This window comes from Ovis aries, chromosome 15 (assembly GCF_016772045.2).
Source record: "Ovis aries strain OAR_USU_Benz2616 breed Rambouillet chromosome 15, ARS-UI_Ramb_v3.0, whole genome shotgun sequence".
In the NCBI taxonomy this organism is placed as follows: domain Eukaryota; kingdom Metazoa; phylum Chordata; class Mammalia; order Artiodactyla; family Bovidae; genus Ovis; species Ovis aries.
The window spans coordinates 42,783,524-42,805,517 of record NC_056068.1 but is presented as its reverse complement, the minus strand read 5'-3'; the positions used below and the strand labels follow the sequence as shown (position 1 = coordinate 42,805,517).

The 21,994-nt window shown below is 40.2% G+C and overlaps 1 protein-coding gene across 2 annotated transcripts; it reads left to right on the top strand.

Annotated features, from left to right (window-relative positions):
• Positions 1 to 5,592: 5,592 nt before the first annotated feature.
• On the top strand, positions 5,593 to 19,852 carry WEE1 (WEE1 G2 checkpoint kinase). Of its 2 annotated transcripts, none has more exons than XM_015101039.4 (11): positions 5,593 to 6,458; positions 7,911 to 8,116; positions 8,572 to 8,635; positions 9,061 to 9,233; positions 9,833 to 9,954; positions 13,543 to 13,689; positions 15,738 to 15,833; positions 15,921 to 16,006; positions 17,371 to 17,541; positions 17,634 to 17,779; positions 18,523 to 19,852. In XM_015101039.4, exons 1-11 carry the CDS (start codon positions 5,886 to 5,888, stop codon positions 18,674 to 18,676), a joined length of 1,938 nt encoding a protein of 645 aa, XP_014956525.2. In that variant the 5' UTR covers positions 5,593 to 5,885; the 3' UTR covers positions 18,677 to 19,852. The 2 variants fall into 2 exon arrangements, with proteins under 2 accessions (XP_014956525.2, XP_042089004.1); XM_042233070.2 differs by having other exon boundaries at positions 6,368 to 7,120.
• The last annotated feature ends 2,142 nt before the right edge of the window (positions 19,853 to 21,994 follow it).

The window sequence follows — 21,994 nt, the reverse complement described above, 5'->3', positions numbered from 1 at the left end:
TATGTAATGGAATCTGCTGTTGATATTACATAAATGTTAGAAGGATAAATGGAAAGAGTATGTTGGTAATCCTTAAAGATTAATTAGACATGAAAATAAAGTATGTTCATTCCATTAAAATACAAGCTTTCAACTGGTCACTCTTTCCTAGCTATACTTTTCAAGTTCTTATCAATACTATCTCTGTTCTGGTTTGACCATCCTCACTGGCTATACACAGGCTTAACTGTTTATTACATTGTGTGTTTAGTCGCTCAGTCATGTCTGACTCTCTTTTCGACCCCATGGACTGTAGCCTGGCAGGTTTCTCTGTCCATGGGGATTCTCCAGGTAAGAATACTTGAGCGGGTTGCCATGCCCAGGTTGCTGCCAGGGGACCTTCCCAACCCAGGGATCGAACCCAGGTCGCCCACGTTGCAGGCAGATTCTTTACCCTCTGAGCCACTAGGGAAGTCCTAAGTTTCACGTTAGGCAAACTTGTTTTGAGGACACCAGGAATCACAGGCTGCATTTACTGATTAAAGCCATTAAAAAGTATGATTATTCTCAAATAACACTGCTGTAATTAAGGACTTCCCTGGCAGTCCAGTAGTTAAGACCTTGCCTTCCAATGCAGGGGGCACAGATTCAGTTCCCAGTTGGGGAGCTAAGATCCCACATGCCTCGTGGCCAAAACATCAAAACATAAAAACAGAAGCAATACTGTAACAAAGCCAATAAAGAGAATAAAAAATGGTCCACATTAAAAAAAAACTCTAAAAAAATTGCTATAATTAAAAGTACACACAGGATTTATTGAACACTATTTGTAAGGGACAATGCTAGTCTCCCATTTAATCTATTGAACAACTAAGGAGAAACTGGATTTGATTATTCTGTATCAGAGTGAGCTGATGAACACGCGGTGAAATGGTCAAACAATGTCATCCATCAGAGGGTATTAAAGTGAAAGTGAAAGTGAAGTCACTCAGTCATGTCCAACTCTTTGCTACCCCATGGACCATAGCCTACCAGGCTCCTCTGTCCATGGGATTTTCCAAGCAATAGTAAAGGCAAGTGACAAAGTACAGAAATCTAAACTACCCCTGAGAAGTAAAATGGGAGCAGTGGTAGGGGTTATCACCTTCTAGCCTGAGAACTGGATTCTGGAGCCAAATGGCAGTTGGTAACAGTTAGAGCTGGGTTGAAGTGAGGTAAGGTTTGCTGAGAGAACCAGCAGAAGAGGATCGGTAAAGACACCAGGAAGATGAAGAAAAATAGTTGAATTTTTCAAGCATATTATTTGGTTTTTAAGTGAAAAACAGATTTGACCAAGATGACTTAAAAAAAAAAATTAGATATCTATTAGAGTAGGCTTATCTTTAGAAAAAGTTATTTCTCCAGAATAAAAAGCATAAGCTGGAAAGGATTCAGCTGTGGGTAAAAGCAGGCTAGTCTTAAGAAACATTCCTAGAGGCTTTACATCACTGTGAAAAATTAGTTCCTAGTTCTCAAGGACCTTTCATTCAAAAGTTCATGGCTTATGTTTACAAGAATATGCACATATATTTATGTGCTATATAAAAAGTATTTGAGAAGGTGATTTAGGACTCTCAATTATATATTTTCAGGGCAGGAGACTTATTTTGCTGCTAGGACAAGTGAATGGGCCAACAACAGTGGAATGAAAGTCTTTTACTTGGTAAATCATCATTGTAAAGGAGAGAAACAGGTTAAGTTTGTTCTCCCAGAGGCATGATTTTTACTCAGTTATTACAACATTACCACAAAAGCTGCCTAGTAACATTAGTTAAAAACAACACAGGGTAGGGAAAGAGCAGGAAATTTGAATTAGATATGCCCCAGGGCCGGCGGGCGTAACCCCTTCTCTCAGTACAGTGAGTGCTGTGCTCTGAAGAGCATGCAATTTAAAAAATCGGAACAATCGTTTAGAATTTCATTTAGGATATTGCTGCAGTTAAACCCATAACGCTGTGCCACGTTCTCAACTGCAGGAGGCAGGGCCTGGGTTTCTTACTCATTTTGGCACTTTTGTTTTTTAAAGAACACTACATTTTAATTATTCCAGAAACATTAAGCACCTTCTTTGGAGCCAAGGCATATTGCTATTTTCTGCAGCTCTAAAGATAAATAAAACTTGATCTCAGCCCTGGTTGGGAGAGAAGCCAGACAAGTAAACAAAGGGTGTTACATAGTCCAGGCAGGGTGTGGTGGAAAGTCTGGAGCAGGGAACATCTATTTTACATGGAAGTGGAGAAAGTCAAAGTGTTCTTGCCCTGAGTATCACTTTTAACGATGCTTAAAAAAAAAAAGAAAAATTCCGTCTTTCCCCCAGTTTTTCTATACATCTGGTGGGAATTAACCTCTCCTATTCTGTGTGAGGACCTGGGTGTGAACCGAGAAATCTTCCCTTCCCATTGGGAATCCACGCCCTTTTTGTCCCAGCTGATTTTAAGAACATCTCAGTTTAGGGAAGCAGAGAGGTGGCAAGGTTAAGAGTTGATGAACAAAGAATATTAGAAGAGTTTTCACCTCCAGGAAGGGGACTTGGGCAGGAGGTTGCAAGGTTAAGTGGGAGACTTCTGTACCATCTGAACTAATAATATTTAGAGATAAAATAATCCAATCAATAAATATGTAAGTAAGGGTCCTATTATCACTCAGAAGATACTGAGCACCTAAGCCATATCATTTACTTTGCCGACAAACGTCCACATAGTCAAAGCTATGGTTTTTCCAGTAGTCATGTATGGATGTGAGAGTTGGACCATGAAGAAAGCTGAGCGCCAAAGAATCGATGCTTTTGAATTATGTCATTGGAGATGACTCTTGAGAGTCCCTTGAGCTGCAAGGAGATCTAACCATCCATCCTAAAGGAAATCAATCATGAATATTCATTGGAAGGACTGATGCTGAAGCTGAAGCTCCACTTTGGCCACCTGACGCAAAGAACTGACTCATTGGAAAAGACCCTGATGCTGGGAAAGATTGAAGACAGGAGGAGAAGAGGACGACAGAGGATGAGATGATCAGATGGCATCACCAACTCGATGGACATGAGTTTGAGCAAGCTCTGGGAGTTGGCGATGGACAGGGAAGCCTGGCGTGCTGCAGTCCATGGAGTCGCAAATAGTTGGACACGACTGAGTGACTGAACTGAAACCATATCAGAATACTACAATAAACAAAAGGAAAGGTCCCTATACTCAAGGACCTCATTTTCAAGAACGGAATAGTAGTTAACAATCAATACACTCTGAGATAGATAAGAGCCTATCAAGGAAATGAAGCAGGATGTTGTGAAAGAGTGAAGGGGGTGGGAGGCAGCATGAGTTTGCCTACATAGAAACAGCAGATATAGAATTCTTTATATAGGAGAAGCTTGGGGCAAAAAATTAGGGGCCAGAGGTGTTTAGGAAGCACACTGCTTTACATACAACTCATGTTACAGATCAACAAAGAGTAGGAGTTTTACAGAGTTATTTTTATTTATACTTCACATGAAATTTAAAAAATATCAACTATCCATATCAAAGAATTTATATTTCTCACTAGGAGAGAAGAGGTGTTGGAGTGCTAAATCACTTCAGGCATGTCCAACTCTTTTCGACCCCATGGACTGTAGCCCACCAGGCTCCTCTGTCCATGGAATTCTCCAGGCAAGAATACTGGAGTGGGTTGCCATTGGGGAGGGTGCTAAAAACCACTCCTTGGCTTTTCAGAGAATGGCACTCCTTGAAACATACAAAATAGTAGAGTTCCTGTCTTCTGAGTTTAAAATTAAATTTGGATTAACATACAAAAAAGAAATATCAGTTAGCAAATATTTGGAGAAAATGACTGTTTACTCTTCACTGCATCTTCAGTTATGTAATCTCAGGGAATTTCCCATGTGATAAATACTAAGATGTGTTTCCATTACTAAAAATCCAGCTTAAGTTTTAACTTTTGAAAAGTGTTAGAACAGCATATATGGTCAAGTGTTAATATTCATGAAGTGCCACAAGCCCATGAAAACTGTCCAGTGATATGAATCAAAACAACAAAATTACATCAACAAACATTAAATACCCACTGATGTTCAATTCTCAAAGAGTGTACTGTAATCCACTGCCAGTGAGAACATAATATTTTTTTTCTGGAGGGCAATTGGCAGTTTATATGCTTTGACACAGTAATTCCTACTTCTTTGAATGTATCCTAAAGAGTAAAAAACAAAACGGAGAAGAAAACAACACGAGAAGGAAGAAGATTCATTAAGATGTTACAAGTGAAAAAATTGTCAGAAATTTCTGTCTTCGACAATGGAGGGATAAATCAGTTTGAAGGGAGTACTAGAGAAATTTTTTCTCAAGTTGCTTTGAAGTTTGCAAGAAACCAAGCGGATCTGTTTTGCCAACACTTGCCCACGTGCTGGCAAACAAATATAAACACCGTGGCCGCGTGGTGAGCACTTGGTTTTGTGCTTAGGGCCGTGTGGAGCAGCTTTATTTACTGTGAACGAGTTGGGGGGGATGGCGGGGGAGCGGGGATGGCAAAGAAGACCCGTCTGGGGGCCCTCCCCTCGCTGCAGACACCCCGGCCCATAACAGCCTCTCTGGAGGTAAACAGAGGCTCAGGGACAGCCCTGCAGCCAGGGACTTCGCCTGAGAACTCGAGTCTCTTCCTTCTGACTTTCAGACAGTTCAGTCGTTCAGTCGTGTCCATCTCCTCCGACTTTGTGTCAGCCTAACCCATTTGCGGAGAAGGCAATGGCACCCCACTCCAGTACTCTTGCCTGGAAAATCCCATGGATGGAGGAGCCTGGTAGGCTGCAGTACATGGGGTCGCTAAGAGTCGGACATGACTGAGCAACTTCACTTTCACTTTTCACTTTCGTGCATTGGAGAAGGAAATGGCAACCCATTCGTGTTCTTGCCTGGAGAACCCCAGGGATGGGGGAGCCTGGTGGGCTGCCGTCTATGGGATCGCGCAGAGTCGGACACGACTGAAACGACTTAGCAGCAGCAGCAGCAACCCATTTGCACTCACTTCGGTCCGGAGACCGGAGTGACCATTCCCGGCTCAGACCTCTTCTCGGGAACTTAACTCCCCTTAGCCACGCCCATGCGCCCCAGGGGCCGGAACCAAAGGGATGCAGGACGTTAAGGTCAGTCTCCTCCGGGAGCAACCAAGGGCCACGGCGGTCTCTTGCTCTCCCCGACCCGCAGGGACTCTGAGGCGCTCTCCAGCCGCCAGTCCAGCTCCACCTCCGAGAAGTCGGAAAGGCGCCGAGGATGCAGTGTCCAGGTTGGCGCTCGGCTCGGCCGAGTTCAGCCCTCAACCATCGCCCCTCCCAGAGGGCCGCCTAGGGTCCCCTGCCCGGCCCAGTCCGGGAAGCGCCAGACCCAGCTCCCCAGCAGCCCGCTCGCTCATAGGCCCGCGGCGCCGCGCCCGCCCTGGCCGGGCCCGGCGCCGAGAGGGAGGGGCGGAGCCAGCGAGTTCGCGCCAAAATCGCGTAGCCGATCCCTCCCCAGCGGGCTACGTCGCGCCCTCCATTTTTTTCAAACCCTAATCTGGGCGGGGATTGGTGGACTGGGCGCTCACGTGGTTAACGGTCGCGGGAAGCCGCGGAACCCGAACCTGCGGTGGACCTGCGGAGACCCCAGGCTCGGCGCCCGGGCCGCCCCGCCTCTGCCGGACAGCCCGCGCTGCCGCCTCCACCGCCGGCCGCCGCCCAGAGCGTCCCGGAGCCGCCGTTCGCCGCCGCCGCCGCGCAGGCCCGCCGCAGCCGCGGCCGCCGGGCGCGCCCAGTCGCACGTGGCGGACCCGCCCCCTGGGCCGGCCGAGACCTGGACTCCGCGGGCTCTGGTTCTCCGGTCCTCCGCCCCGGCCCCAGGGGCGCGATGAGCTTCCTGAGCCGGCAACAGCCGCCGCCGCCCCGCCGCGCCGCGGCCTCCTGCACCTTGCGGCAGAAGCTGATCTTCTCGCCCTGCAGCGACTGTGAAGAGGAGGAGGAAGAGGAGGAAGAAGGCAGCGGCCACAGCACCGGGGAGGACTCGGCTTTTCAGGAGCCCGACTCGCCGCTGCCGCCCGCGAGGAGCCCCACAGAGCCCGGGCCCGAGGGCCGTCGCTCTCCGGGCACAATCCCCGGCAGCCCGGGGGAGCTAGAGGAGGACATGCTGCTGCGCGGCGCCTGCCCCGGCGCGGACGCGGCGGGCGGCGGGGCCGAGGGCGACTCGTGGGAGGAGGAGGGCTTCGGCTCCTCGTCGCCGGTCAAGTCGCCGGCGGCTCCCTACTTTCTGGGCAGCTCGTTCTCGCCAGTGCGCTGCGGCGGCCCGGGGGATGCGTCGCTGCGGGGCTGCGGGGCGCGCGGGGCCGGCGAGGGCGCCTGCTCGCCGCTGCCAGACTACCCGGGCACCCCGCCCCACAAGACCTTCCGCAAGCTGCGGCTCTTCGACACGCCGCACACCCCCAAGGTGAGAGGACGCGGCCGCCGGGGCGCCCAGAGCCCGCGCCGGCCCAGCCTTTTAAAAAGGCCGCGGCGCCGGGAGCGGAGCGCGGCGCTGCCCGGGTTCGGTTACATAACCGCCCGGCCTCACCCCAGCTTGCTCTCCGGCGCCGTAACAAAAAAGTTGGCAGCCCCTTTTTTTGGGCCCTGCCCAGTAGTTGTCCGTTAAGATTATGTAACTGAACAATGGGCCTCGTCTGGAACTTCTTCATCTTTCAAAGGGGCTGATCGGTGCCGTCCAGGTGGCTGACGATTTAACGCCCGCCGAGTCGGGGCGGCCCCGAGCGTGGCAGGCGGGAGTGTGGCACCGATAACGCGGTTTGGAAGGATGCTCCAGTGGTGCTGGCCCAGCCACCTGACACTCCTCAGCGCCGCAGCCATCTGGTGCCTTTTAAATGCAGTGATCAGTCCTGTAATTTGGGCGGCGCACCCAGGAGTTCGGTTTAAAAAAAAATGGCACTTATCGTTTCGTATCAGGTGGCCTTTTGGGGGAAAGTTTGAGATACGGAGGGAGACTGCGCTTCGACTTGGGAAAAAAGGCTGGCCTTCAAGTATTTACAGCCTTAAAAAGGCTTGTAAATAACTCGGGGTAGCGTTTTAAGCCTCTTTCCGGAAAGAATATTTTATTTGGTAAGCGTTTGTTTACACTCTTGGGTTTGCAGTTCCCAAGTTTGATCAGCCGAAGTGTCTGGATTAGGAATGTCCAACTGTTAAAAGCCAGCGTGGATATTGTCGCCTGGACCCTCAGGCTTTCATACTATTGATAATGTCTCTTAAAAGAAGTAGGTATTCAGCACCTGTGTGTTGAGTGGCAAGTGAATATGCAGATTACCACTTGTAAAGCTTTAGAAGTAACAGCAGATTTTAAAGCAGACACTTGCCGAAATTCAGACAGTATCGAACTTAAAAGATTAATGTGGAAAATGTACCTTTTAAAGTGATTTTCAGCCCGGTTACTAGTCATAAACCTCAGGAGATGTGTGCTTGTTATGCCTTACTGTTTATTGGTCAACTTGCCCAAGGCAAGTCTGGAAGTGAGGGAGGAGCTCTGTGGTGGTGGCTTTCAAAGCCCTACTTGGATGGGGGAGGGGAGCTATTATGTGACTCCCATAATGCTTTCTATTTTTAGATGGATTGAAAGTTTTCTTAACTTTTAGCTCCTAGAGTGAACTTAATTTTAGTTTTCATTCATATTCTTCTTAGGTTTAGAGACCTGTTTTACTTGACTTTTTCAGGAAAGGTGGTTAGTATCCAGCTTCAGCCTCCTAAGTAAACCACTGTCTATTTTGCTTGAAAGATTAACAAGCGTTGGTGTGTTGCTTTGACTTACACATTCAGCCAGGATAAAGACTTGTTGAAAATTAGGTTGAGAAGGCTATCTATAGCACTTGGATCCTAAGCATTTCTTTTCCTCTCCTAGAGTTTGCTCTCCAAAGCTCGAGGAATCGATTCCAGTTCTGTTAAACTCCGAGGTGGCTCTCTATTCATGGATACAGAAAAATCAGGAAAAAGGGAATTTGATGTTCGACAGACACCTCAAGTGAATATTAATCCTTTTACTCCAGATTCTTTGTTACTGCATTCCTCAGGACAGTGTCGTAGAAGAAAGAGAGCATATTGGAATGAGTAAGTTAAATTTTTCAACAGTTTGGTTCCTCAACCACCCAAGACTGGTTTGGCATAATTAAAATTTAATTTCAACCAAATGATTTGGAAGTTTATGGGCTGAGAATTTTCTCCATTACTAGCAATTTTCAGTAATCAGCTATGGGAAAGTGGCGTGGGAAAGGAAGAAAGAAAAGGTCTAGATAAATTCTAGTAAATCTGCTGGTGTCAAAATGAGGCAAGCAGAGAAAGTTGGTTTAGAAAGGCTTTAATTTTGATCTGTGCGGTGGTGTTGGTATATCTAAACAGGAACATTTTCATCACTTGGGCTGTATCTTGTCATTACAAAAGTAAATGCTTTCTTTTCAGTTTTCATTCATTAAATTTTCATTTTGCTATATGTCTTGTCAGATAGTTTTGGATCTCTAGTTGATGGATCTGTCAAATATATTGATAGAAAAAATAATATTTTTCAGTTCCTGTGGTGAAGACATGGAAGCCAGTGATTATGAGTTTGAAGATGAAACAAGACCTGCTAAAGTCAGTAGCTTTTGATTTCCTTTTTATTTTTTAAAAAGTTTTGTTGTTTTTGATATTTGTTTCTACTTAACAAGCTATCATATATACATGTTGAAATTGAAAGCCACTCAGTCATGTCTGACTTTTTGTGACCCCATGGACTATAGCCAGCCCGGCTCTTCTATCCGTGGAATTCTCCAGGAAAGAGTACTGGAGTGGGTTGCCCTTTCCTTCTCCAGGGGATCTTTCTGCCCCAGGGATTGAACCCAGGTCTCCTGCATTGCAGGCAGATTCTCTACCAACTGAGCCACAAGGAAAGCCCATATATACATGTTAAATAAGTATTAAAATATAAGATAAAATTTTTGAATTTCATAGTGTTATCACCTTAGTGAAAAAATCACTTTCGTACCTTTATGTATATATGGATACACTTTTTATTACAGAGAATTACAATTACTGAAAGCAATATGAAGTCTCGATATACAACAGAATTTCATGAGCTAGAGAAGATTGGTTCTGGAGAATTTGGTTCTGTGTTTAAATGTGTGAAGAGGCTGGATGGATGCGTTTATGCCATAAAGCGATCAAAAAAGCCATTGGCTGGCTCTGTTGATGAGTATGTATTAAAGATTTTGTCTTTTGCTCTTTTGTTCATCAGTATGGTGTTAGAAATGTTAAGGTTTTAGGTGGTCAGTCACTGAATTTAATCTCTAATTGTTTGAGAAGTTATAATGATTTAAATCAGATCCATTTCATTTTGTGCCATTAGTTTTCATTGGATTTGGTAGAGTAATATGAGGAGTCTGATCTTGGAGCCTAATTTAAATTTTCTGAATTCACAGTAGAGTAGAATTTCATCTTTTCCTGAATCAAAGATGCCTTCTTTCTAACATTCTTAAATGGCATGATGTTTGTTTGCTTAGTCGTGTCTGATTCTTTGCAACTCCATGTACCATAGCCCACCAGGCTCCTCTGTGTAGAATTTGCCAGGCAAGAATACTGGAGTGGGTTGCCATTTCCTACTCCAGATTTTTTAATGGAAACTTTTGGGAAAATCTCATACAGAGTAATCCTCTTCTCTCTTAAGCAAGTTGTTCGTCAGCATAATGAATGATAGATCCAGAAGTCAAGAATCTTTTACGAACTTTCAGATAAATTAACTCAGTTTATGTTAAATAAAAATGATTTATGATTCTCTTAATCTCAAACTTCTAGGCAGAATGCTTTGAGAGAAGTATATGCTCATGCAGTGCTTGGGCAACATTCTCATGTAGTTCGATACTTCTCTGCATGGGCAGAAGATGATCATATGCTTATACAGAATGAATATTGCAACGGTGAGTAATGGTTCCCCTGTAAATGTGTAAGCTCAGGAAAACGAACACCAAGGAAATAATTTATTTTTTATCTAAAGTCTTGCTCTAATTCTATTTATTTTTTACCTGTTATAAATTCAAAGATCAAAAGCCTGACATGAATTTGAAGTGCAAGTTATTCTTACCTGGAAGATAAGATTGAAAACCTTGTTCTTTCTACCTACACAGTAGAACCATGCATATTATTTGTATGTCTGTTACTCAAATTAAACTGATTTTCTTGAGAGGATAGCGGCCTTGCCATGTATATTTTGGTATTGAGTTGGTGATGGACAGGGAGGCCTGGCGTGCTGCGATTCATGGGGTTGCAAAGAGTTGAACACAACTGAGCGACTGAACTGAACTGAACTGAGCCCTTAGCATAGTGTGTGGGAGGGATATAATAGTTAATAAGCCAAGCTCCCTGCATGTAGCCTTCCCTTTGCATTTCATTTTATGTGCTGCTGAAACTGATAATGATTACTTGTAAAATGACAATGACTCTCCATTGATATAAATTCAGCCATTTTTGAATCTTGCTCCCCTTACCATCTATCCACCCTTCGTTTACCACTCGAATCCACTGAAATGTTTCTGTAAAGAGAGAGTTATTCTCTTTTGTTCCCTAGCTGTGCTTGCCTCCTTTCTTCCTCCCTGCCTCCCCCAAAAAAGCATTTATAGAGGTTTAACTTTGGACCTTCATATGGTTTTGAATTTCAGCAGGTCCTTCAACAGTCATCCTGGGTCCTTCCTTTTTCACTAAATCTTTACCAAAGTCCTGGCCTCACTTCTGATTCTTACGGATCTGTTATTAAACACCTAAAATTTTGTATATGATGGATTTTTATTTCTGTACATCTTCAGTGAATATTAGAGAATTTAGAATTTATTGAACATTTGAGTAGCGAAGGTTATTTTTGTTGATTCTCATTTTTTTCCCTAAGACTAGCCATTTCATAGCTTGTGAATGAAAAAGTGGTGTAAGTAGTAGATCAAGATTTCTGTTTTGGAAAACAGATGTAGAAGATCCATTTCTCATACCTGACTTCTCACTGAGTTGTCATTTTATTCTACACCCTTGAAAAAATATAATTGCTCAGTATGCAGCATTGCTGCTGGTTTCACACATTTCTTGAAATGTTTCTATTCATATCATCAAAATATTTATATAGCTGTCACCTATGGCTTTGTGGACTATTCTGTTGCTTAACCTCCATTTTTTAGTTACTGCACTTACTAATAGTATAACTTGATCATAATGCCTTCTTTCCTCCATATTTGCTAGACACCATCTCCTCCTAGTTTCTTTCTACCTCTCACCTTGTTGATGTGACTTGCTGTCAGCCACAGTCCAGAAATCACAAATTTGTAGCAACCTACCAAATACGTGGTTGTGTTATTTGGTTGATTTTGAGATAACTGGCTTGGGCCTGGGATTTGGGTGAGGGGGATGAGCCGTTTTGCTACCCTCTCAGATTACAAAGACCCTGTCCTATAGTAAAGTTAGATTATAAAATAACCTTTTGAAATAGTTTATTATTTTGGGGCAGTCTTAAGCACTTTAGGAATATGGATCTTTAAAAAATAAATAGTCTTGTGTAAAATAGAACAGCCTCTTTGTATGGTGTTTTTGGTTAGATGAAAGAGAATGAGGCTGTCAAGATATATTTGTGAGCTCTTCTGTTTCCGTTTTCCACCATTTTCTCCACATAAACCCTTGAAAGTCCTAATAGACCTAGCTAGATCCTCTTCTGTAGTTTCACAGGGATGGATTCTGTTATTCATTTGTAGTGTTGATTAACTGACAACCTTTATCTTAACTGATTTTTTATTGAAAACAGTTGTTTGCATTTTGAGCCTATTTTCTTGATTTGGTGATAGACGGAATTTCTACTCTTGATAAGCAGGTGTAGAAAAGTGTTAATTGATAGCGGAGGAGAACCTGAAATATCAGATGAATGATTTGTTCTTCTCACCTTTCTTACCCTTTCAGCAGCAAGATAGAAGAAACTGGCCCAGCTGTAGTAGCTAGACCCATTAAAAAGCAGCCATATTATTTCTGGGTAAACTTAATCTAAGACTTCAAATTCACATATCCCAAAAAGCTTATTGACCTGCTCCCTTCTAGAGCTCTCTTTTTCCCACAGTTCAAGATTTGTTCAAATTAAGTTCGGAGAACATACTTAATCCTAAACTATTCAGGTGTGTGATTTACTTATTTTTACCGCACATGTGATGTTTTTGCTGTTTAGACTTGTTCAAATTATAGGACCTCCTTTTCTGAGTAGTATATCATCGACCTAGATTTTATTACCTTGCTTCTGGTTTTATTATTCCCAACTAAGCTTTAAACAGAAGTGGTTTGTTTATTTTTTAAACATAACTCCTCATATCCTCTGAGACAGAGTATAAACAAAGTTTTTAATAAAACTTATGAAGTATAAGCTTAAAGTTTTTTAAAGTATAAACAAATTAGCTGATTGGTTTGATTCTATAAAAGCAGGTTCTTATTCATAGTAAGAGTGGTATAAATTAAAACTATACTAAGATACTGGATTTTACTTATAAAATTGTAGACTCTGTTATGATGTGTGTGGGAAAATAGGTATTCTCGTACATTAAGCATGGAAGTGTGATTTGGTACAGCCGTCTCTAAAGGGGACTCTGTGTGTGTGTAATCGTCCAGATTTGTCTTCCAAATTCCCAGATTTACATAACCTTATGCTAGCAGATTTTAAGTATTAGCCATTTTGAAATCAGGAACTGAGTGTTTTTTATGTGAGCTTTCAGAGGCAATCAAGTCTTGGCATTGATAGTGTGAAAACCAGCCCAAAGCTGTTTTGTAGGGTAAATAGAAATGGCACTCTCAGCTATAGGAATTTATCCTATATGTGATAAAATAGTGTGTCATACACACAATGAATGTGTATATTACACTCTATATACCATTTGACCCAGCAGTTTGTTTGTAGGAGATAACAAAATATATGTGAATTCCTGAGACTATTAATTTGTAGTATTGAAAAGTGAAAGTGAAGTCGCTCAGTCGTCTCTGACTCTTTGCAACCCCGTGGACTGTAGCCTACCAGGCTCTTCCCTCCATTGGATTCTCCAGGCAAGAGTATTAAAGGCTTGGAAATCATTTTTAAATGTCCATCAATTAGGGGATTGGTTAGTGCATTACCATTCAGTTATGCAATGGAATTCTGTATACCTAAGAAAGGAGTGTCTTTGTATATTTTATAAAGAATGATCTTCAAGATAATGAAAATGTGTTATTACTTGTATGAAAAGGAGTTGAAAAGAATTCGTAACATTACTCTGGGAAAGAGAACCAGGTAGGTTACTAGAGTATGTATTGATAAGACAGAGACTTTATATTATAGTTTGTACACATGTGAGTGTTTTAGCTATTGAAAGAATAAATACAATTTTGACTTCACAAGCAGGTTGAAGAGAATAGGTCCAGTAAAATGTCATTTTCTTGGTTGCGTCTAGTCATACAGTAAAGATGAAAGAAAAATGATATTTCAGAAAGAAGAAAATTCTAACTTTTCTTGTGTGTGTTAGGTGGCAGTTTAGCCGATGCCATAAGTGAAAACTACAGAAGTATGAGTTACTTTACAGAAGCAGAGTTGAAGGATCTCCTTTTACAAGTTGGCCGGGGCTTGAGGTATATTCATTCAATGTCTTTAGTTCACATGGATATAAAGCCTAGTAAGTATTACAGATCATCTGACCTATGTTCTTTAGGGTTTTATAGAATAAATGACTTCATTAAAACAATATGGAAACATAAACATTTTACTATGTTTTTTTTTTTAACTTTTTATTTTATACTAGAGTATAGCTGATTAACATTTTGTAATAGTTTCAGGTGGACGGCAAAGGGACTCAGCCATACAAATACATGTATCCATTCTTGCCCAAACTCCCCTCACATCTAGGCTGCCACATAACACTGAGCAGAGTTCCTGTACTGTACAGTAGGACCTTGTTGGTTATCCATTTTAAATACAGCAGTGTGCATTTCATTTTAGTTTTAAAAGATTTTTGACCCACTTAGTAGTACTGTTTCATTTCCCATCACCTCTTCCCTTGTTACCCCAAAAGATCTGAAATAATACTCCCATTTTTACTAAAAGCTGAAAAAAAATGTTCTGTATCTTATGGGAACCACAGTCTTAGAGTGGGACTGATGGGGAGACTAAAAGAACTCATGTTTAAAGCCTGTCTCTTGTAGTAGGCTATATAGATCTGTACTTTTAAATGAATGCTGGTGCGGCTAAGAGGGTTATTGTTATTACTGTTTTGTTCAGAAAACAAAATGGTACATGCATCTTTATTATCTTGCGTTTAAAAAAGGATGCAAGTGAGTCCTACACTAACATTTTAGTGCAAATCCCTCTCGTTGCATGCTGTTTTAGAACTTTTTTTTAGAAGACACTGTCTCTACCTTTCCATTTCAGTAATTATCTACTTGCCAAATCATATTAAAATTTTTCCTAGTTGACCAAAGTCCTTAGCAGTTGCTTCATCCAAACTAGTGTCCATTTCAGAACTATGCGTTACATCAGGGTAAATCCATTTTCTTTTTTAGGTTTTACTCTTCCCCTACTTAAATAATAATAATACAGACCTTGTCTTGCTAGATTTCCTTTCTTCTGGGTTCAGCTGGTTGCTTCTTTGCATCATTTAGCTAATTCCTTTTTCTATCCTTTAATTTAGAAGTTATAACTAAAAGGTTGATGGATTTAAGTTAAACATTTTAGGCTAGGTGTTTTTAGGCATTGTCAGGTGGATTCTTTACCGTTTGAGCCACCAGGGAAACCCAACTAAAAGGTTGATGGATTTAAGTACACATTTTAGGCTGAGTGTTTTTAAATTGAATTACTGAGGTTCTTTTCTTTTTTTAATCTACACTAAGTTGTGTCCTACTCTTTGCAACCCCATGGACTGTGTGATTTAAATCATTTTTCACAATTATATGAATTATATGAAGAATTTTTGTATGTCAACTTATTAAAACATTTATTTTCAAAAAGGAAAAATTGTTTGAACTGGTTGCAATTAATGTAGATCATTGAGGTTCCCCCATACTCATAGCTTGTATTAAATGTTATACAAACATAGGGGACCATTACATTACAGGTACAAAAGTTGAAAATATTAAGGCATGTGAAATTTTAAATTTACAAATATCCCCATAAAATAAGTTGTCTTGTAAGTAAAATTGAAAAGACGCTAGTGAATGAAACATTGATAAAACTACTAAAATAAAGTTTGCTGCTGAAGCTTATATTTATGTAAACTTGCCTGAATTAGATGAAGAAAAAGTTTGTGGACAGTAGAAATAGTGAACCACAAAACTTCTTTGGGATGTAGATGCTGTATGGTCAGCCAAACTACCAGCGTGACTTGTTTTCACACCAGCCTTGTAGCATTGGATTAAAATTTATGCTTCAATAGCATCACAATTAGTATGTTAATTGCCCTTTGTATTATTTCTAAGTAATTAGAACTGCTGAAGATCAATGTGCAGCTGACAAGAGTCTAATGCAGTGGTTTTCAAGTGTTAAAGGACCAGTGCTAGACCAGAAAATATATTTCTAGAAAATACAGTCCCTTTTCATTCTCACTGGGTTTGGGATAGAACACATAGTCTATATATTTAAGCGCTTTCTGAATGATTCATTATATGACTTGTTTGTGAACTTTGATTCTATTAATTGTCAGTATGGCTTACCTAAATAACTGTTTAACAGGTAATATTTTCATATCTCGAACTTCAATCCCAAATGCTGCCTCTGAAGAAGGAGATGAAGATGACTGGGCATCCAACAAAGTTATGTTTAAAATAGGTAAGAAAGAAAAGTAACCAAATTATTTCCTTAAAATAGAGGCTGTTTTGTTTTAATTCTTAACTGTATTTTTTTCAATACTTCTAGGTGACCTTGGGCATGTAACAAGGATCTCTAGTCCACAAGTTGAAGAGGGTGATAGCCGTTTTCTTGCAAATGAAGTTTTACAGGAGGTAGTTTTTCTTCTTTAAGCCATTTGCTTTGTAACACTTATCAGCTGCTAGAAAACTATAAATGCAGATGTACTGAAATTTTAAGCTAATAACCAGTAGAAAGGTAATACAGAATAGAAAGTGTAAACTATTAGCTTGTTGGGGTATTTAATCTAGCAAAAGTCAATAAAGGCAAAGATTTATCATATTCAACAGTGCTGGGGTTGCAATAAAAAAGAAGTTTGCACGCATTACTGGTGAAACTTTAAAATGACAGTGTCTTTTCGGAGATCAAAGTGTTAACATCTGTCAACATTTTAAAGTCACATTTCCTTTGACCCAGAATTTCCATTTCTAGGAGTCTCTCTTAAAGACATATTCATATACAAATAAGTTGAGAATGATGTTAATATTTAGCAATAAAGGAATGATTAAATAAAGTATGGCATACAGTTAATAATGTGAAAGTGTGTGTTAGTCACTTCGTTGTGTCCATCTCTTTGCGATCCCATAGACTGTAGCCCGCCAGGCTCCTCTGTCCATAGAATTCTCCAGGCGAGAATACTGGAGTGGGTTGCCATTTCCTTCTCCAGGGGACAACTTCCTGACCCAGTGATCGAACCCAGGTCTCCTGGATTGTAGGCAGATTCTTTACCATCTGAGCCAACTGGGAAGCCCCATAGTTAATGATACTATTTCAAAAACTGTTATAAAATATTTCTTGATAAGCATTTTGAATGGAAATAGAGTAACTAGAACAAAGGAATTGTATGACACTATTCTGTTTATGTATATTTGTGTCGTATATGTATGTGGATATTTCTAACTTGTTGATCTTTGTAGTTTCATATGAATGCCCCTAGAGGTAACGTTTCTTCTGAGAGTTGAGTGAGGCTGGTGATAAAGAGGAGGCCTTTTAGAAATAACCTGAATACTTTCAGAAATGTATTTACCATCCCACCCCAAAGTGTATTGTTGTTTAGTCGCTAAGTTGTGTCCTACTCTTTGCAACCCCATGGTCTGTGGCTCGCCAGGCTCCTCTGTCCATGGGATTTCCCAGGCAGGAATATTGCAGTGGGTTACCATTTCCTTCTCTGGGGGATCATCCCAGCCCAGGGGTTAAACCTGTGTCTCCTGCATTGTCAGGTGGATTCTGTACCACTGAGTTACCAGGAAAGCCCCAGAGTGTACATAACTTTGTCATTAAAAAAAATTATAATCTTCCCAAATTTAGCTTGTTCTCTGAATATGTCCTAAATTTAAATGTATCACTGGACATTGTAATTTCATCTTATTTCTCACCCAAATAATCATTGAGGTGTAATCTTACTTAATTTTGACCATCTTTATATTCCCTTAACTTTTTGTTTCCTTTAATTTTACAGAACTATACTCACCTACCAAAAGCAGATATTTTTGCCCTTGCCCTCACGGTGGTATGTGCTGCTGGTGCTGAGCCTCTTCCCAGAAATGGAGACCAATGGCATGAAATTAGACAGGGTAGATTACCTCGGATTCCACAAGTGCTTTCCCAAGAATTTACAGAGTTGCTAAAAGTGAGCATTTTATATGTGAAGCACTGTATTGACATAGTTCAATATTTTATTAAATTGCATATCTTTGTGTTAATTTTACTTCTCTTTTTAAGGTTATGATTCATCCAGATCCAGAGAGAAGACCTTCAGCAATGGCACTGGTGAAGCATTCAGTATTGCTGTCTGCTTCGAGGAAGAGTGCAGAACAATTACGAATAGAATTGAATGCTGAAAAGTTCAAAAATTCACTTTTGCAGAAGTAAGTGATGGGGTTTTTGTTTTGTTTTTACTTTCTCATTTTTATTCTCAGATTTTAATTAGAAATGATGTATACTTTACATCAGTGAAGAATAAAGTGGCTTGGCATGTTATATGGTTAAAGTTTGGGGACTTCTGTCTTGATATTTGACCTATAAATTGGCATTGTTTCTAAACTTTGAAATTATGGACTTAAAAGATTTTTAAACCTGCATATATTTGAAAGCAGTGATAATTTTTATGCCCAAATTGTCCCAAAAGCTAAACTGAACAGGTATCAGTTTTTTCTCTCCAAACTTTTGTCATAAATGACATTCTCCTCGAAATGTTCTGTTTACTTTTATGAAAGGATGAAATTAATGTCAATTAGGTTAGATGATTTTCACATTTGATCTGAATGACCTTTGACATTTTTGGAAAACTGGTTGGAGTGTTTATCTAATTCATTTGCTTTATTCCTACCATTTTTATACTAACCTAATAAAACTGACTTGAAATACTTGAAGGTTCTTTTGCCATTAGTTTGATAGCCAGCATAGTTCATATAAAGAGGAAATAGAATTCTCCTTTTGTCTCTTATGTAAATAGATTTTCACAATATTATCTTTTTTTCTCCTTAATTGTATCTTGGAGTAATGATGGCACACAAAAATGATAATGTAGTTTGTATTTGGCCTCTTAGGATCCCTTTCTGGGATTAATACAGTAGGTGAAAAGTCTTGTTTCCTATTTTTATGTTGTTAGAGAACTGAAGAAAGCCCAGATGGCAAAAGCTGCAGCTGAGGAAAGAGCACTCTTCACTGATCGGATGGCCACCAGGTCCACCACCCAGAGTAACAGAACATCTCGACTTATTGGAAAGAAAATGAACCGCTCTGTCAGCCTTACCATATACTGAACTACTCATTACCCACCTCTCCCCAAAAAAACTGTGACAAGAGGAAGCTAGGTTGAAATCACTGCTAGAACCCAGTTAGCAATTCCTTTTTCAATTGGTGTCAGTAGCTTTACTGAAATACCTTTCAGGACTTATTTGTGAATCACAGTTGAAAGCTGCGTTTTGACCAGTGCTCTGTCAGGCTTTTGTCTAGCTTACCAGTCTGTCTTCTGTAGGGTGTCAGTCACTGTTGGATGTTACACCAGCCTTTCCAGGGTTAACCACTGTGGTGGTGTGCTGCTTATGGTTTGCTGTTGCATTGTAATAAAAGGTATCTTTTCCTGTAGTGACCTGTAAAAAAGGACTCAAGGGCTTTATTACATACCTGTTCTCCCTTTGAAAAGGGAAATGCTAAGAGACTCAGTACTCCTCAGCTTTCAATGTACCTGTGTGTCAATCTTATATTTCTTTTTTTTTCTAAATTGTGAATTATACTTGTATATCCAACTGGGAGCACTTTGTAGGCATTGCATGAACCATGGAATGATAATTCTGTGGAAGTACTGCCTTGTGAATTTGCTGCTATTTTAGTTTTGTCTTTGCTGTAAAATTGTAGCATTAAACAATCATTGTTGTTAATAGGCTTTCTTTTTAAAACAATTATGTGAAATATATAGCTACTCTTGATGAAAGTAGCTATTTGCCTTTTTTTTCCTTTGAACTTTGAAGCTAGTGCATTGGAGAAATGCACCTTCCTCCCCTCCTTTGGAATGCTGTATTAATGTAGTATAATTATTACTGGTTTTGTACTTTTTTCCTAATAATACCCTTCTCTGACTCTTTAAAAAATGTTTTCTCCCTCCACCCAAGTTTTGTACCTGATTGTATTGTTAGTCTGTTTTTAAATGTTTTGCCCGGTTTCTCTTCAATATTTGTGTATATAAACTAATCTTGGTAATACTGTACATAGCTGTTTGAAATGCCAGAATGATTTCTGACTATCCCAAGCTTTTCACAAAATATATTTTATCTGTGATTAGCCATTTGACTAATAATACTGGCTAATAGATATTGCAAAAAAAAAAAAAAGAATTTGTCTTGTTTTTCTATTAATTTTCTTTTAAAACAGGTTTGCACTTGTCTGTTTGACTTGTGTTTTATTAACATTGATTGGCATATTAAAAGTCACTGAGCTTACCTTCATTGTGTGAATCTTTGTGGTGCCTGTTTTCTAATATTTTAGCTCCATTATCACTACATTTTTTTAACACTACATTTTAAAATGTTGAATATAATGTATTTAAAATACTAAAGACAGAGGACGCATTTTTGATAGAGTATGAAGCATGATTTAATGATGAGCTTTAGTTCACATTGGGCTTCCCTTGTAGCTCAGTTGTTAAAGACTCCACCTGCAATGCAGGAAACCCCAGTTCAGTTCCTGGGTCAGGAAGATCCCCTGGAGAAAGGGATAGGCTACCCATTCCAGTATTCTTGGGCTCCCCTCGTGTCAGCTGGTAAAGAATCTGCCTCCAGTGTGGGAGACGGGTTCTATCCTTGGGTTGGGAAGATCCTTTGGAGAAGGGAACGGCTACCCACTCCAGTATTCTGGCCTGGAGAATTCCATGGACTGTATAGTCAATGGGATCACGAAGAGTTGGACACAACTGAGTGACTTTCACTTTCATTTTATTCCACGTGTTACATTTTGAGATTTAAGAAAACTTTACCCGTCAACCTTGAATGTTTTTTGTCATAGATAACATCTTTATATCATTGCATATTATGCATTTGATCTGCTAGAAATGTATAATGTGATTTGAAATAACTAAGTTAATATAATGGATAGGACTTATAACTTTAATTTGAACTGAGTGCCAGAAGAGAGTTTTGAAGTGGAGAGGGTTTTAGCTCACTAAACTGGACCAGATTTTAGAATTTATAGTGCAAATTTAAGTGATTAACAGTGCTAATTCTACACATTTTTCTGACAATTAGTAGTGAAGGCCATTTAAGCAGGTAAAAATAGATGTCAGAAGATCCTTGTGCTTTTTCATCATGGGTACATATATAGTTTCTTCATTAGGGTCCGTTTATTTCTGCTTAGTGTTTCTAAAAACCTTGATTAGCTTTTAAGCGCAATTTAGAAGTGTGAGAGGAATTGATAGAGACAGGAAAAAGTAGCTACATTAAAGTTGATAGGTGTGGGAGACAGGAAATAAAGTGACATAGGCTGGAGCAGGTAATATGTTTTAGCCACTGAGGACAAAGAAAGTATAATAAGTGGTGTTTATTAGCATCACTAAGTCATTAAGGTGCATTTTTCTAGTGCACTAGCTTCAAAGAAAAATCAGATGTTTTTCATCAAGATTTACGGTAAATTTTTCTCATTGTTTAAGAGTAGTTGATTGAGTAGGAAAAAGGTGATTGTCAAAGAGTTCTTAGGCTATCTGAAAGCTGATAAAAAGAGTTGGACTCATATTCAGTATAAGATACTTAAACGTTAAGTGCCTTTTTTGTGCTAACTGGTAGACCAAAGAAATAAATGGTCTTTGTCCACCAGATACTAAAGATAAAATACAGAAGACTCATGTAAACACAAAATGACAATAAAATTTGTTTAGTGCTGTGTTGGAGGGATGGTTCAAGGGACAACTGCAAGATATGCAGTTGTTGGGAAAATGCTGGTGGCAGATTAGAGAATGAACCATGGCAGTTATGTTTGGCTCGATTTCAAAGCCATTGTACTAAATCAGGGTAAGATTAAGGAGGGCCTGAACTAGCAGGCCTATGGAAGAAAACAAGGGGATGGGATTTCATTAGGAGCACTGTATGTTGAACACTTTTTATAATAGAATGAGAATTTGTTAGCATGGGGAAAACTGCAAGTGCTAATATGGAAGCATTGAAGAGACTTCCCAGAAAAATCATTTAAAATGCAGAGGTCTGTTATTGTTTGAGACAGATATTTAACAATGATAAAGTTACTTTTTTGAAAAGCTAACTTTAGTGAGGAAGAAAATTTTAAAATATTGACTATGCAGTTGGGTAGGAGGAATCATATATTTCAGTTGACTACAAATTGACACCGTTGCCTTATCTTTATCTTGCCAAGAATCCAAGGCAATCCCCTTAAATTAATGCCTTTTGAAGAGCCAGTTCTCAAACTTTGGTCTTTACTCTGTTCCAGAGGGCAAGAAATGGTACTTCATTGATAACAGCTGGGTTTGGATAATGCTTTGACTGTCTCCCAATTCTTAAGCAGCAGCAGCCTGCCTGACAGTTTTTCTTCCTCTCTAATTCATATCCACAAAGCGTCTCACTGAGTGTAGCCAACAG

Coding starts and splice junctions, on each gene's coding strand:
- WEE1 (XM_015101039.4), top strand. CDS start 5,886: ATGAGCTTCCTGAGCCGGCAACAGCCGCCGCCGCCCCGCCGCGCCGCG. Junction 9,234..9,832: donor TTGGCTGGCTCTGTTGATGA/GTATGTATTAAA, acceptor TCAAACTTCTAG/GCAGAATGCTTTGAGAGAAG. Junction 13,690..15,737: donor TCACATGGATATAAAGCCTA/GTAAGTATTACA, acceptor ACTGTTTAACAG/GTAATATTTTCATATCTCGA.